This window comes from Chiloscyllium punctatum, chromosome 1 (assembly GCF_047496795.1).
Source record: "Chiloscyllium punctatum isolate Juve2018m chromosome 1, sChiPun1.3, whole genome shotgun sequence".
Taxonomy (NCBI): Eukaryota; Metazoa; Chordata; class Chondrichthyes; order Orectolobiformes; family Hemiscylliidae; genus Chiloscyllium; species Chiloscyllium punctatum.
This window is the reverse complement of record NC_092739.1, coordinates 6136074-6151627: the sequence shown is the minus strand read 5'-3', so window position 1 is coordinate 6151627 and position 15554 is coordinate 6136074. Positions and strand designations below refer to the sequence as shown.

Here is a 15554-nt window from a genome sequence, read left to right as displayed (position 1 = left end):
TTAAGCCCCAGTCAAAGTGATGGGCTCATTTCCAGGTTCAGAAACGGGGGGGGTGAAGAAAACATAGAAAATAGCAGGCCATTCGGCCCTTGGCATGTGTGCCACCGTTCACTCTGATCACAGGTGATCGTCCAACTCCGTACCCTGTTCTTCCTGTTTTCTACCTTTCCTTCCCTTTAGCTGTAAGAACTATGTTTAACTCCTCTTTGAAAACATGAAATAATTTGGCCTGCACCACTTTCTGAGGCAGAGAATTCCACTCTGAGTGAAGAAGATATAGACTGTAGGGAAATAGATGGTGACATCTTACAAAATGTCCATATTACAGAGGAGGAAGTGCTGGATGTCTTGAAATGGTTAAAGGTGGATAAATCCCCAGGACCTGATCAAGTGTACCCAAGAACTCTGTGGGAAGCTAGAGAAGTGATTGCTGGGCCTCTTGCTGAGATATTTGTATCATCGATAGTCACAGATGAGGTGCCAGAAGACTGGAAGTTGGCAAACATGGTACCATGTTTAAGAAGGGTCGTAAAGACAAGCCAGGGAACTATAGACCGGTGAGCCTGACCTCGGTGGTGGGCAAGTTGTTGGAGAGAATCCTGAGGGACAGGATGTACATATATTTGGAAAGTCAAGGACTGATTAGGGATAGTCAACATGGCTTTGTGTGTGGGAAATCATGTCTCACAAACTTGATTGAGTTTTGGAAGAAGTAACAAAGTGGATTGATGAGGGCAGAGCAGTAGATGTGATCTATATGGACTTCAGTAAGGCGTTCGACAAGGTTCCCCATGGGAGACTGATTAGCAAGGTTAGATCTCATGGAATACAGGAAGAACTCTCCATTTGGATACAGAACTGGCTCAAAGGTAGAAGACAGAGGGTGGTGGTGGAGGGTTGTTTTTCAGACTGGAGGCCTGTGACCAGTGGAGTGCCACAAGGATCGGTGCTGGGTCCTCTACTTATTGTCATTTACATAAATGATTTGGATGTGAACATAAGAGGTACAGTTAGTAAGTTTGCAGATGGCACCAAAATTGGAGGTGTAGTGGACAGTGAAGCGGGTTACTTCAGATTACAACAGGATCTTGACCAGATGGGTCAATGGGCTGAGAAGTGGCAGATGAAGTTTAATTCAGATAAATGTGAGGTGCTGCATTTTGGGAAAGCAAATCTTAGAAGGACTTATACACTTAATGGCAAGGTCCTAGGGAGTGTTGCTGAACAAAGAGACCTTGGAGTGCAGGTTCATAGCTCCTTGAAAGTGGAGTCACAGGTAGATAGGATAGTGAAGAAGGTGTTAGGTATGCTTTCCTTTATTGGTCAGAGTATTGAGTACAGGAGTTGGGAGGTCATGTTGTGGCTGTACAGGACATTGGTTAGGCCACTGTTGGAATATTGTGTGCAACTCTGGTCTCCTTCCTATCGGAAAGATGTTTATGAAACTTGAAAGATTCAGAAAAGATTTACAAGGATGTTGCCAGGGTTGGAGGATTTGAGCTATAGGGAGAGGCTGAACAGGTTGGGGCTGTTTTCCCTGGAGCGTCGGAGGCTGAGGGGTGACCTTATAGAGATTTACAAAATTATGAGGGGCATGGATAGGGTAAATAGACAAAGTCTTTTCCCTGGGGTCGGGGAGTCCAGAACTAGAGGGCATAGGTTTAGGGTGAGAGGGGAATGATATAAAAGAGACCCAAGGGGCAACTCTTTCCACACAGAGGGTGGTACGTGTATGGAATGAGCTGCCAGAGGAAGTGGTGGAGGCTGGTACAATTGCAACATTTAAGAGGCATTTGGATGGGTGTATGAATAGGAAAGGTTTGGAGGGATATGGGCCAGGTGCTGGCAGGTGGGACTAGGTTGGGTTGGGATATCTGGTCGATATGGACGGGTTGGACCGAAGGGTCTGTTTCCGTGCTGTACATCTCTATGACTCTAAGTCTCTCCTCATCCCGATCCTGAAATGGTCAACCTCACATCTTTCGACCATGTCCCCAGATTCTGGATTCCCTGCTCATCAGGATTATCCTTCCTACATTTACCCTGTCTTGGCCTGTTCGAATTTTATAGATTTCTGATATTTTAAATGTTTATATAAAGTTGCCTCCTGGTCTTCTCTTTCCCGAAGAAAACAGTCCCACATTCTACAATCTATCCACATACCTGTAATACTGTATCCTTCAAACTATTTCAGCAAATCTTTTCTGCCTTCTCTCCAAATCTTCCTTTGTCCTAATCTGCTACTTCGAAATGAGCACATGACTTTAGCCGGGACTTAACAAGTGTTTATATCGGTTTAGTGAGCTACATAATGACCTCGCGTTTGCAGTCTGTGCTTCTGTTTATATAGCCCAGGATTCCATTTGTTAATTGTTTTGTTAATTGCTTTTGCCAGCTTTAACGTTTGCGGACAAATACCCTGCAGTGCAGCATTATTCATTTTGAATCGATCAGTTTTTGCCATTCTTCTGACCAAAATGAATCACTTTCACACTTCTGCATTGAATTTCATCTCCCATGTATACACCAGTTTACCATCCTATGACCTTGAGATTGGTAACTACTTCCCTCAATGTTTACCACATTTGCAAATTTTACATTTGTAAATTATGCCCTGTAACTCTCAGGTTTAAGGTAATAACGGCTACTTGCGGGAGTATTATTAGACTGAAATCAATCAGTCGTTGCTTTATCTATCCACATGAATGAAAGATCTACACTTGAGGTAGTTCAAACCACCACTGAGCCAGACGATGACTAAATCATAGAATAGAATTCTAGAATCCCTACAATGGCAGACAGAGATCATTCAGCCCATTGGATCTGTATCAACCCTCAGAAGAGCATTCCACCCTATCCATGTAATCCTTTACCATGGTTAACTCACTTAGTCTGCACTGCCCTGGACATTATGGAGCAATTTAGCATGGCCTGTCCACCTAAGTACACACTTTGGACTGTTGAAGGAAACTGGAGCACCCAGCAGAAACCCACGCAGACATGGGGTGAACGCACATAGTCACCTGAGAGTGGAATTGAATTCTGCTCCCTGAAGCTGAGAGGCAGCAGTGCTAACCACTGGACCTCTTCAGAAACATCAGCTTCTTGTTTCTGACTGGGACCGAAAGACATCTGCTTGGCAGCTTGTTTTGTTTTCTCACAGCCAGCTATTTGTACATGCTCTGTTTCTGTTCCTAATACCATCACTGTTGGAGACTGGGGTACAACTTTCCCCTCTCTGGTGGTGGTATTAGGACTTATAAAGGGCTGAGTCAAAACTGGAGAAATACTTATCCTGTTCTCAGTAATGAAGTGCTGGACAAGAACGTCCACCTGCAATTAAGGCTCTAAATGTTCAACTAATGACCACTTAAAGACCTCAACTGACCACCAACTCAATTATCTGCCTTCCAGGCAAGTGAGAAAAATGCCTGGGTGCCCTACCTGCTGGGTTGTGTTGGGGGGGGGGGGGTGCTTTCCTTTATCCCAATCTGAGGCTCATTGGAACAGTTGTTGGGAGGGGGGAATGTACAAGGAGGTTTGCCAATGGAAGGCAGACTCTGTTCTTGCCAACGAACCCCCCCTCCGCCACCAGAACTCTCCTCTCCACCTGCCACCCCAACGCTCCTCTTCCTGCGAATCTTCACCCTGCAAGACTTGAGAGAAAGAGATGACCCTTCTGACCATTGGATCCTGTCAAGACTTGACTTCCAAAAACTGTCTGGTTCCCAGGAGCTGCCAGCCTGATTGGCCAGCAGTTTCTGCTGATATTGAGACTTGTGATTCGTCGAGAAGCCCCTGGTTAGTTCTTAACCTCTGGTTTGGAGCTCGGCCTGGTGAGCTTTCTCATCAATGGGGATAGTGAGTCATTTGTCACTGTCCCCACTCTTGGGATCACGTTTCATTCTGCAATGCCTCTGTATGACTATTAGTCATTCCATGCAGTCATGATTCCTGCTATAAACACAGCCAGCATGTTCCACAGGTTCGGTACTACACCCTGAACTACAGTTTTCTTGTTGAACACCATTAGGTTCTAGATCCAGGTTTTTCCCTCATCTCTGCCTTTGAAACCCAGCTCAATTTCTGGCATCTGTCCATTAAGCAGTGTCTCGTATCAGTCAGTAGAACTTTCAGAAGGTTTGCGGTTCTCACTTTAGGTTTGTGACGTTTTATAATATCTACATAAGAATTGTCTCCAGTGAAGCTCCGTTCTGTTTAAGAATCAGTGATCCTCATTCTAGCCTTTCAAAACAACCATTTCAGATATGGTCGATTCACCAACCCTCCTTGCCTCACTTTCACACAGAAATTGTTGAGGCTTTCCTCGTGTTCCTATCTGCATTCTTAATTGATCCTTAACAGTTTGATAGACCTGATATTTCAGTCACTCTGAGGCATGCTTTGACAATTCTTACTGGGAAAGCAGCTTTGTTTGTTTTGGTCTGTAGAGAGTTGTGGGTTTATTTCTAAGTCAGTCCTATTTGATATAGTGTGAGAGGCATGTTCTTGGATTCATTCAGTTTCCCCTCGAGAAAACCCCTCAGTTCCATTTGGACAGAGAGTTTTCTATACATACACTTTCTTATTTGACTGGATGATGATTGTTTGTAAATAATTAGAAATTCTAGCTAGTGTTAATACCATATGGTAATAAATAAAATCTGTGTAACTGGTACTGGGCAATGTTTAGCACGATGACTAATGAAATATTATCTCCATTGTTACCATTTAACTGGAAAATATCCTGGAGCTCCAACCAAGACTTGTTCTGTCTTTTTTTTTAGCTGGGGGCTTGTATTCCACAGTGTTTGTGAGGCAGTTCTGTTGGGAACCCCTTAACTTTATTAGGTGTACTGGATAAATATGACTCGTGTAATGGATAATTTTGGGCTCTCTTGCAACACATTGGTAGAGTCCCTTCCCTTGAACCGAGAGACATGGGTTCAAGTCCCACCTGCTGCAGAGGTGTGTAATTACATCTCTGAATAGGTTGATTAGAAAAAAAAAATAGAGTTATAATGAAGAGCGCTCTTGTGGTTCGTGATTCAGCACTTTCGAGAGCACCTGTTCTGATGCATTGCCAACTGGAACAATATCGACAAATAGGCAATTAAGTGCATTTTCAGTGACCATGTTTTCCCCAGAACCAACTAACGTTACACATGTTCCCAGAGTGTGCCTTAGCTTGAACGCGTAACTGGGAGATAATCTCATTTCCTTGTGTCCTTCACCTCTCTGAGATTGCCCTGTTGTTTGTGAACATGTTATTGATCAGTCAGAATAAGGAACCGCTGTCCACTTCGACTCTGTTTCAAGAATTGCGCTAATCTGTTTTTAAACTTACAAATATTAATACAGTGTTAATGATTAACATAATATTAAGTACAAGTGACTGCCAGTGCCAGTTAATACATAGCTTTCCTTAAGTACTGCAGGTAATATTCACAGTGTACGTTCAAGTGACCTTGGAGTAGAATTTGGTGGATGGAAGTCTTTCCTCCTGATCTCCAGCTGCAACTTAGAGGTTACAGGAAGATGGATAGAGATCTTGTTAAGTTGGTACATGAGGGAACATTTTCTCTCAAAGATTCTTCGAGGGTAGGGAAAAAAATTATGATACTCGTATGGCATATGGTGCTGCACGTAACTAAATTCACGTATAATTATTTTAGACTGTTTTTTAAAACTATTTTGTTCAGAAGGGTATGTAAAGGGAAGGAAACTGAACTTTGCAGTGCCCTTTTCTTTCATGCAGAATAACGATTGACAATACCAAGGTTCTAAGAATGCCTGAACAAAGTCGATTCCCCTACTGCTCAAGAATCAATGTATCTCTACTGTAATTCTACACATGGACTCTGCTCTCACAGCTCTTCATGGCAAGGAGTTCCAAAACCCTCCGAGAGAAGAAATTCCTTCTTATTTCAGTCTGAAATTGGCACCCCTTTATTCTGAGATTATACCCTCTAATCCTAGAATCTCCCATGAGGGGAAACATACATCATCTCAGCATTGACCCTGTCAAGCCCCATAAGAATCCTGTGTGTTTCAATGAGATCACCCCTCATTTTCCAAAACTCCAATGAGTAGAGTTCCAACCTGTTAAATCTTTATTTGTAAGACAATCTCCTTCATCAAAGGATGATCTCTGTGAACCTTCTCAGAACTGCCTCTGCTGATATCTTCCCTTAAATAAGAGTGCTCACAGTACTCGTCATGTGGTCTCATCAGCTCCTTGTACAATTAGTCAAGCCTTCCCAATTCTTACACTCTAACCCCTTTGAAATAAGGGTCAACATTCCATGAGCCTTCCTGATTACCTGCTACACCTCTGAGCCAGCTTTCTGTGTTTTGTGCACAAGTTACCCCCAGCTCCCTTGTGTTGCAGTTTTCTACAGTTTTTCTTCATTTGAATAATGCTCATAATAATATTCATAAATTCTCCATTCCAAAATGAACAACTTCACATTTTCCCACATTATATTCCAGTTGCCAACTTTTTGCCCACTTTATTAACTTCTCAATATCTCTCTGCAAACTGTATGTATCCCTCATGTAACCTGCCTTTCCACTTGTTTTTGTGTCATCTGCACATTTGGCTACAGGACACTCACTTCCTTCCTCCAAGTCATTAATGTAAGCCGTTGTGGTCCCAGCACTGATCCTTATGGAAGCATTGGTTACAGATCACCAACCTGAAGGTGATCCTTCTCTCCACTGCCCATGAACCAATTCTCTATCCATGCCAAATCACTGTTCCACCCCCATTTTTTTTTATCTTATGACTTACCTTCTTTCTTATGACATATTCTTTTGTGAGATACCTTGTTGAATGCCTTTTGGAAGTTCAAAGACAACACATTTACTGGTTCCCTTCTTTCCACTCTGGTTGAAACTTCCTCAGAAAGCTGTAATAAATTAGTCAGACACTATTTCCCCTTCATAAAGCCATGCTTGATTAGATTATGATTTTCCAATTGATTAATAGTTGATTCCAATACTTTTCCAACAATAGATGTTAGGCTAATCTGCCTATAGTTACCTTCTTTTTGCCTCCCCCTTTTTGAATCATGGTGTCACATTGGCAGTTTTTTGATCCTCTAGAACTTCTCCAGAATCTAAAGATTTTTGGAAAGTTACAACCAATGCATCTGCCATCTCTGTAACTACCTCTTTTAGGATCCTCAGCTGTAAGTCATTAGGGCCAGGAGACTCATTTACCTTTAGTTTGTCTAATACTACATCTCCATTGATGATGACGGTATTTAATTCCACCCCCATATTCTTTACTATTAATGGGATGTTTGTAGTATCTTCACCATACAGTCTGATACAGAATATCTTTTCAACTCCTCTGCCATTTCTTTGTCCCCAAAATCGCCTCCCCAGCTTTTAAATGGCCTGTGTTCACTTTTGACCCCTCTCTTCCTGTTTGTATATTTAAAGAAGCTCTTATTGTTAGTTTTTATGTTCCTCACTGATTTGCCCTTGTAGTTTATTTTCTCTGTCTTATCTTTTTAGCCCCCCAGTGTTAATTATGAATTTATCCCTGTCTTCAGGGCTATCACTGATTTTTGCTGTCTCCTGTGCTTTTTCTTTCAATTCAGTACCTTCCTTAACTTACTTGATTAGCCATGGTTGGTGTATCCCTCTCATAGAATCTTTCCTTCTTACTGGGGTTTATATTTTCTGAGAGTTATGAATGATCTTCTTAAATGTTTCCACTTCAGCTGGCATTCCTACTCATCTATCTGCCCAGTTCATTTTAGCTAACTCTGTCCTCATTGTAATTCCCTTTATTTAAATTAAAGAATTATTTCTGATGCAAATTTCTCAATCTCGAACTGAATATTAAATTCAATCATGTTATGATCACTACATAGAACATAGAACATTACAGCGCAGTACAGGCCCTTTGGCCCTTGATGTTGCACCGACTTGTGAAACCAATCTGAAGCCCATCTAACCTACACTATTCCATTATTATCCATATGTTTACCTAAAGACCATTTAAATGCCCTTAAAGTTGGTGAGTCTGCAAGCAGGGCATTCCATGCCTTTACTACTCTCTGAGCAACAAACCTACCTTTGACATCTGTCCTATATCTAATACTCCTCAGTTTAAAGCTACATTCCCCTCATGCTAGCCAACCATCTGAGGAAAAACGTGCTCACTGTCCACCCTGTCTCTATTAAGCCACCTCTTATCCTTCTCTCTAATGAAAACAGCCTCAAATCCCTCAGCCTTTCCTCATAAGACCTTCGCTTCATACCAGGCAACATCTTGGTAAATCTCCTCTGAACGCTTTCCAATGCCTCCACGTCCTTCCTATAATGCGGCGACCAGAATTGTCCGCAACACTCCCAAGTGTGGCCGCACCAGAGTTTTATACAGCTACAACTCGGTCCCTCTACCAATAAAAGCTAACACATCGAATGCTTTCTTAACAACCCTATCAATGTGGGTGGCAACTTTCAGGGATCTCTCTGCTCATCCACACTGCCGAGAATCTTACCATTAGCCCAGTACTCTGCATTCCTGTTGCTCTTTCCAAAGTGAATCACCTCTCACTTCTCCATATTGAACTCCATTTGCCACCTCTCAGCCCAGCTCTGCAGCTTATCTATGTCCCTCTGTAATCTGCAACGCCCTTTGGCAGTGTCCACAGCTCCACTGACTTTAGTGTCATCCACAAATTTACTAACCCAACCTTCTACACCCTCCTCCAGGTAATTTATAAAAATGACAAACAGCAGCAGCCCCAAAACAGATCCTTGCAATTCACCATTAGTAACTGAACTCCAGGATGAACATTTCCCATCAACCATGACCCTCTATCCTCTTACAGCTAGCCAACTTCTGATCCAAACCACTAAATCACCCTCAATCCCATGCCTCAGTATTTTGTGCAATAGCCTACCATGGGGAATCTTATCAAATGCTTCACTGACATCCACATACATCATATCCACCACTTTACCCTCATCTATCTGTTTGGTCACCTTCTCAAAGAACTCAATACGGTTTGTGAGGTACGACCTACCCTTCACAAAACTGTGTTAACTGTCCCCAACCAAATTATTCCTTTTTAGATGATTATAAATCCCATCTCTTATAACCCTTTCCAACACTTTACCCACAGCTGAAGTAAGGCTCACAGGTCTATAACTACCAAGATTGTCTCTACTCCCCTTCTTGAACAAGGGAACAACATTTGCTATCCTCCAGTCTTTTGGAACTATTGCTGTAGAAAATGACGACATAAAGATCAAAGCCAAAGGCTCAGCAATCTCCTTCCTGGCATCCCAGAGAATCCTAGGATAAATCCCATCCAGCCCAGGGGTCTTATCTATTTTCACACTTTCCAAAATTGCTGACATCTCTTCGTTAGGAACCTCAATTCCATCTAGTATAATAGCCTGTATCTCAGTATTCTCCTTGACAACATTGTCTTCTCCCAGTGTGAATACTGACAAAAAAATATTCATTTGGCACTTCTCCTATCTGTTCGGACTCCACGCACAACTTCCCACTATTCTCCTTTACTGGCTGTAATCTTATTCTAGTCATTCTTTTATTCCTGACATACCTACAGAAAGCTTTAGTGTTTCCTTTGACCCTACCTACCAAAGATCGCTCATGTCCCCTCCTGTCTCTTCTTAGCGCTCTCTTTAGGTCCTTCATGGCTAACATGTATCTCTCAAGTCCCCTAACTGAGCCTTCATGTCTCATTCTAACATAAGCTTGCTCTTGACAAGAGATTCAACTTCTTTAGTAAACCACGGCTCCCACGCTCGACCACTTCCTCCCTGTCTGACAGGTATGTACTTATCAAGGTCCCGCAGTAACTTGTCCTTGAACAAGCTGCACATTTCAGTCGTGCCCATCCCCTGCAGTTTCCTTCCCCATCCTAAATCTTGCCTAATAACCTCATAATTGCCTTTTCCTGCAGCTATAATTCTTCCCTGTGGTATATGCCTATCCCTTTCCATCGCTAAAGTAAACATAACCAAATTGTGGTCATTATCACCAAAGTGTTCACCTACCTCCAAATCTAACACCTGTCCAGATTCATTCCCTAGTACCAAATCCATTGCTGGTCTGTGTCAGGAAACCCTCCTGCACACATTGGACAAAACCTGACCCATCTAACCTGACTCGAACTATAGTATTTCCAGTCAATATTTGGAAAGTTACAGTCCCCCATAACTACTCTGTCACTCTCACTCCTATCGAGAATCATCTTTGCTATCCTTTCCTCTACTTCCTAGGATATCTTTTACTCTCAAGTTGTTTATTAAATGCCTTATTACCCGTTATGAGATACAACTTAGCCTGTTCCCTGGTTTGCTGCATGACATATTGCTGGAGGAGACTACTCTGAATGTCTTGTCGCTAACCTTTCCAACCTGATTGAGCCAATCAACATGAAGTTTGCGGTAATGCATAATTATTGCTCTATTCTTTTTACATGCTGCTATCATTTATTCATTTATATCATTTCCCCACAAAGTGGCTACTCTTTGGGGTCTGTACGCTACTCCGACAATGATCTTTCTTCCCTTGCTGGTTATTACCTCCACCCAAATGATATGTACATCAACTGAGCCTTGATCATCTCTTCAAAATGTCCTCATTTCATCTCTTCTTTTGCAGTGCTGCCCCATAACCTTTTTCATCTCTCCCATGTCTCTGAAAGGTCACATGTTCCTGAATGTTAAATTCTCAGCTTTGATATCCTTGTACCCATATTTCTGTAACGGCTATGAGATCACATTCATTTACCTCGATCTGCTTTGTTGTTTCTGTTTTGTGCATTCAAATACAAAGCCCTTAATTTTATTCTATTATCAAATTTCCCTAAAACCTTTCTGGTTCCTTGGTACAATATGACATTCACACATTCTGTCCCTTCCTTTTATGTTCTGATAAGAATCAGCCCCATCACTAACCTGCAATCCTACCTTGACCTTTGATTTTCTAATTTTCCATGCAACTGAACCCGCCTCCCTAAATATTTTAGTTTAATGCCTTATCCAGAGCCCTAGTTATATAATTTGCCAGGACTCTGGCCCCAGCATTGTTCAGGTGGAGCTCGTCCCATTGGAACAGCTTCCTGCTTCCCCAGTACTGGTAACAATGTCCCATGAACTCAAGCCCGTTTCTCTCACACCAATCCTTGAGCCGCATGTTTACCTCTTTAATTTTGTCTCTGCACCACTTCGATCATGGCTGAAGTAGTAATCTGGAGATGGTTACCTTTTTGGTTCTGCTTTCAACGTAGCCCCTAGCTGGTTATATACCCTCAGCAGAATCTCCTTCCTCATTCAACCCATACCACTGGTTCTTACATGGACCATAACAACTGGATCTTTCTCCTCCCACTCCAAGTTCCTCTGCAGCCCAGAGGAGATATCCTGAAGCAGGGCTCCTGGCAGGGAACACAGCTTTTGGGACTCTTGATCCTGGCCGTGGAGAACAGTGTCCATTCCCTTGACTATACTATCCCCTATTACGTGAATTCCTCTATTCTCTTTCCATAAATGGCTCCCAGTGCCATGCTGCTGTGGTCAGTTTGTTCATTTCCCCTTACAGCCCCCAGCTCTTGCACACACAAGAGGAATAGCAACTCATTGGCTGCTCACCTCCACGGCCCGTAACAGGGCATCAATAAACTGGTGAGCTGGCTTTAGGGGCTGGAGCAGTGTTGGTAGCTTGTCAAAACCATTCCAGTGCCCTTATTCAGGTGGACATGCCCTGGCTTTGGGCATGTTGCTCCATTGCATCACCAATTTCAGGTCTGAAAACAGGCTTTTAAAAACTTCCCATAATTTCACATTTCTCCCGAAGAGGTTTTGGTCTTTAAATTGTTACACTCATTGGCAGCAGTTGTCAAACAAAGCAGTGACTGTAATGTCATGCATTGGTCATCTTTATTGTGCGCTGATTTAAAATTCCATCATTCCGTCTGGTTGCAGTGCAACATCAGGAATCAATACTAAGAGTTTCAGCTAAATTGGATATTGATTCTAAAATTCATCTTTTGTCATAGTTCGTTAGAAAGTTTGAGTTGTGTGTTAATAGCAGAAAACTATGCTTTGGTTTCACATGTTTTCTCATTTTGGTTAAAAGACAGTGTAGTGAAGAGAGTGTTTCTGCAATCCCCTAATACCATGCAATCCATGTTTAAAATTGTTATGTACCATTCCATAGTAGAAGAAGAAGCATACTTTTCAAACCTATTCACTTTACAAATTTACAAATTCACAAATTCAAAACCAACATCATCCAAAGTAAATGACCTGGTGCCAGAGCCTTTGAAGACACCAAATGTCTCCTTGGGCATCAGCTACCTTGAATGTTTCCAGTGGGAAATGGCAGCCATTGCAAACTGCAACTATTCACACTAGTGAACCATGATGCCAACTGTGTCACTTTCTATTTGAATTAAGTTGAATTTATTGTCACGTGTACCGAAGCACAGTGAAAAGCTTTGTCTTGTGAGCAATCCAGGCAGATCACAGAGTTAGGTAACATAGACAGTAAATAATAGGTAAACAGCGGCAACCACAAAATCACAGGTACAGGCGAATGTTAAAAGTTTGAGAGTCCATTCAGTATTCTAACAACAGTAGGGTGGAAACTGTTTCAAAACCGGCTGGTGCGTGTGTTTAGGCTTCTGTACCTTCTCACCAATGGCAGAGGTTGTAGAAAAACATTGTCAGGGTGGGATGGATCTTTGAGAATGCTGGCGGCCTTTCCTTGACAGTGGGCCTGGTAGATGGATTGTATAGATGGGAGGTTGGCCTTTGTGATTGTCCGGGCCGAGTTCACCACTTTCTGTAACCGTCTCCGATCTTGAATGGTACAGTTGCCATACCAGGTAGTGATACATCCAGACACAATGCTCTCAATGGCATACCTATAAAAGTTGGCAAGGGTATTCGCCATCATGCCAAATTTCCTCAGCTGCCTGAGGAAGAAGAGACATGGAAAGACTGCAAAGTCAATCCACCTATAGGAGCCAGTAATACACGTTCCTGGCACATCACCTCTCTGATCACTGATCCCAGAAAAATGAATAAACTTATAATAAGCTCTGTACGTTTAAGGATTGAGCTTGGACAATCACTTGAAACCAATGCCCACCTTTAAGCAGCTTGTCTATTGTTGTCAGATCCTTGCAGTTTTACAAGCTCTCCTCTTTTATAAAAATGACATGAAAGGAGTACCATTTGCTTATACAAAGAAGCAGTTTTATTCTCTTTAAGTTGTGAACAATTAACCAGTTCTTCAACATTGAGGATATGAAGTCTCTTGTAATTTTCGATGTCTTTGAACAGTTTAAAGAACCAGCACCGTTGAAACTTTTTTGAAATACATTTACTCTGAAATTGACAGCTGATTTTGTGCTCGTCCTGAGAAGTTTCAGTTTCGGGATGATGAATGAAACAAACAGGATACAAAATAAAATGACAAGTGTAAGAGAACAAAGGTGGCGCTAGAGAAGCTCCTCCTATTGGGTACCAAGGGTCTTTTTACCTTCCTTCTCTTTACACTTAAGAGTCATAGAGATGTACAGCACGGAAACAGACCCTTCGGTCCAATCCGTCCATGCTGACCAGATATCCCAACCCAATCCAGTCCCACCTGCCAGCACCCGGCCCATATCCCTCCAAACCCTTCCTATTCATACACCCATCCAAATACCTCTTAAATGTTGCAATTGTACCAGTCTCCACCACATCCTCTGGCAGCTCATTCCATACACGTATAACCCTCCGTGTGAAAAAGTTGCCCCTTAGGTCTCTTTTATGTCTTTCTCCTCTCACCCTACACCTATGCCCTCTAGTTCTGGACTCCCCGACCCCAGGGAAAAGACTTTGTCTATTTATCCTATCCATGCCCCTCATAATTTTGTAAACCTCTATATGGTCACCCCTCAGCCTCTGACGTTCCAGGGAAAACAGCCCCAGCCTGTTCAGCCTCTCCCTGTAGCTCAAACCCTCCAACCCTGGCAACATCCTTGTAAATCTTTTCTGAACCCTTTCAAGTTCATTGAGTGATTGCACTGGTTCAGGGTGTAACTGAAAAACCTTGCTTCAGATAGAAGTGCTTTGTTGATTGTATATCATCTGCCCATGATCCAGGATGGGAAATCGAAAGCAACCATTGAAACTGCAAGCTAGTTCTATTTGCTGCACTTTTGGGTACAATACACTGGACAGGGAGTGACATTTCATTCTGAGAGTGTTTTGCTCCCTTCAGTGCTGAGAGTTTTGAATAAATTCATCTGCAAGTTTATCTTTTCTGGAACTGTTGGCAATATTTGTATAAAAGTGCATTACAGGTAGCTTAAATAGGGTGTGACCACCAGGTTTCACAGCTAATTTATAATCATCCTGACATGACTAATTAGAGAGTTTGCTCTTACAGATATCTAATACCATGCAATCACATGATGCTGAGCCAGCGTGGAGCAGTGAGGGAAAGAGATTGCTACTCAGTGTCTGCTGCCAAGCTGCTTGCCTTAACTCCAGCCTGCTGTAATTCCAGTATTCCGATGACCCAGGGGGAACATGAGGGCGATGAGTTCTCGGAGTCTAAAGTCACTGATCTGTCCCATACTGCCACTGCAGGTATGAGATTTGTTTTTGGTGTATTGTTTTATTCAGTCTTCTACAATACAAAATCTGTGGAATAACATTTCATCTATTTCCAGAAATGATAGTGTTCTTTACAGAGATCACTATCCGTCTTCCAGTACGTAGAAGAGGAAAATAACGTAAATGGCCATAGAGAAGTGATAATTGATAATAGTCATTTCTTCTATCTCCCGGGAAAAAAATATTGTCCTTCAAATTCTAGGTGACTCAGATAAGATTGAATTGGTGCATTAATGGAGAGATGCAGTATCTAGTTTAGATTGGCTTGAGCATATATTTGTTTAGTTTCTGAGCCTAACTGTATCCATCGTATATGGCTAGCAGAGTGTTCCCAGAATCTCTCTAGTCTACCACTTTCTCCTCATTGTTAGTGATTTAAACTTCCTTTAACCCTGTTTCTGTTTATTTTACAATCAGTTCTGCTATTATCTTTGCTCTGCTATTATAACTTTCTTTTTAAAGTGTCAAAATGTTCCTTTACCACCACCATCTTATCTGCAGAAGATCCATGCCTTATTCTTCTGAAGTAATGGCTATAGTAGTAAAGACAATAATCTTGATTGCAGGTCAATTACAGGGCAGTGGTTCAGGCTTGGAGAGTGTACCACAGAAGGTTTAAGCTAGCCAGCAATTTACAGTGTGTTTCAGGATTCTCTTGTACCTTGAAGAGACACAGAATTGAAAGTTGATAGCTTTTCTTTGAGCATTTTAAGTTATTAAGAGGCCATTTGTCTTGGGGCTTGTCTTCATGTCTTCTAATGGTCAGCTTAACAAAAACTTTCAGAGGCATCTGAAGTTTTGAGATAAACTTGTGTGTCATCCCCTTTGGCATTGGACATATGTATAACATTGGAAACTGTCTAAACTTGTACACTATTCAAGTG

At 42.1% G+C, this 15554-nt stretch overlaps 1 protein-coding gene across 3 annotated transcripts in view; it reads left to right on the top strand.

The window, feature by feature from the left end:
- Positions 1-15554, top strand: part of fhip1aa (FHF complex subunit HOOK interacting protein 1Aa) — a 192056-nt gene that overhangs the window by 163024 nt on the left and 13478 nt on the right. For all 3 annotated transcript variants that reach the window (XM_072553768.1, XM_072553356.1, XM_072552582.1), the window contains one exon: positions 14441-14643. In XM_072553768.1, coding sequence (XP_072409869.1) covers positions 14441-14643 — 203 coding nt within the window. The remainder of the gene's footprint in view (positions 1-14440; positions 14644-15554) is intronic.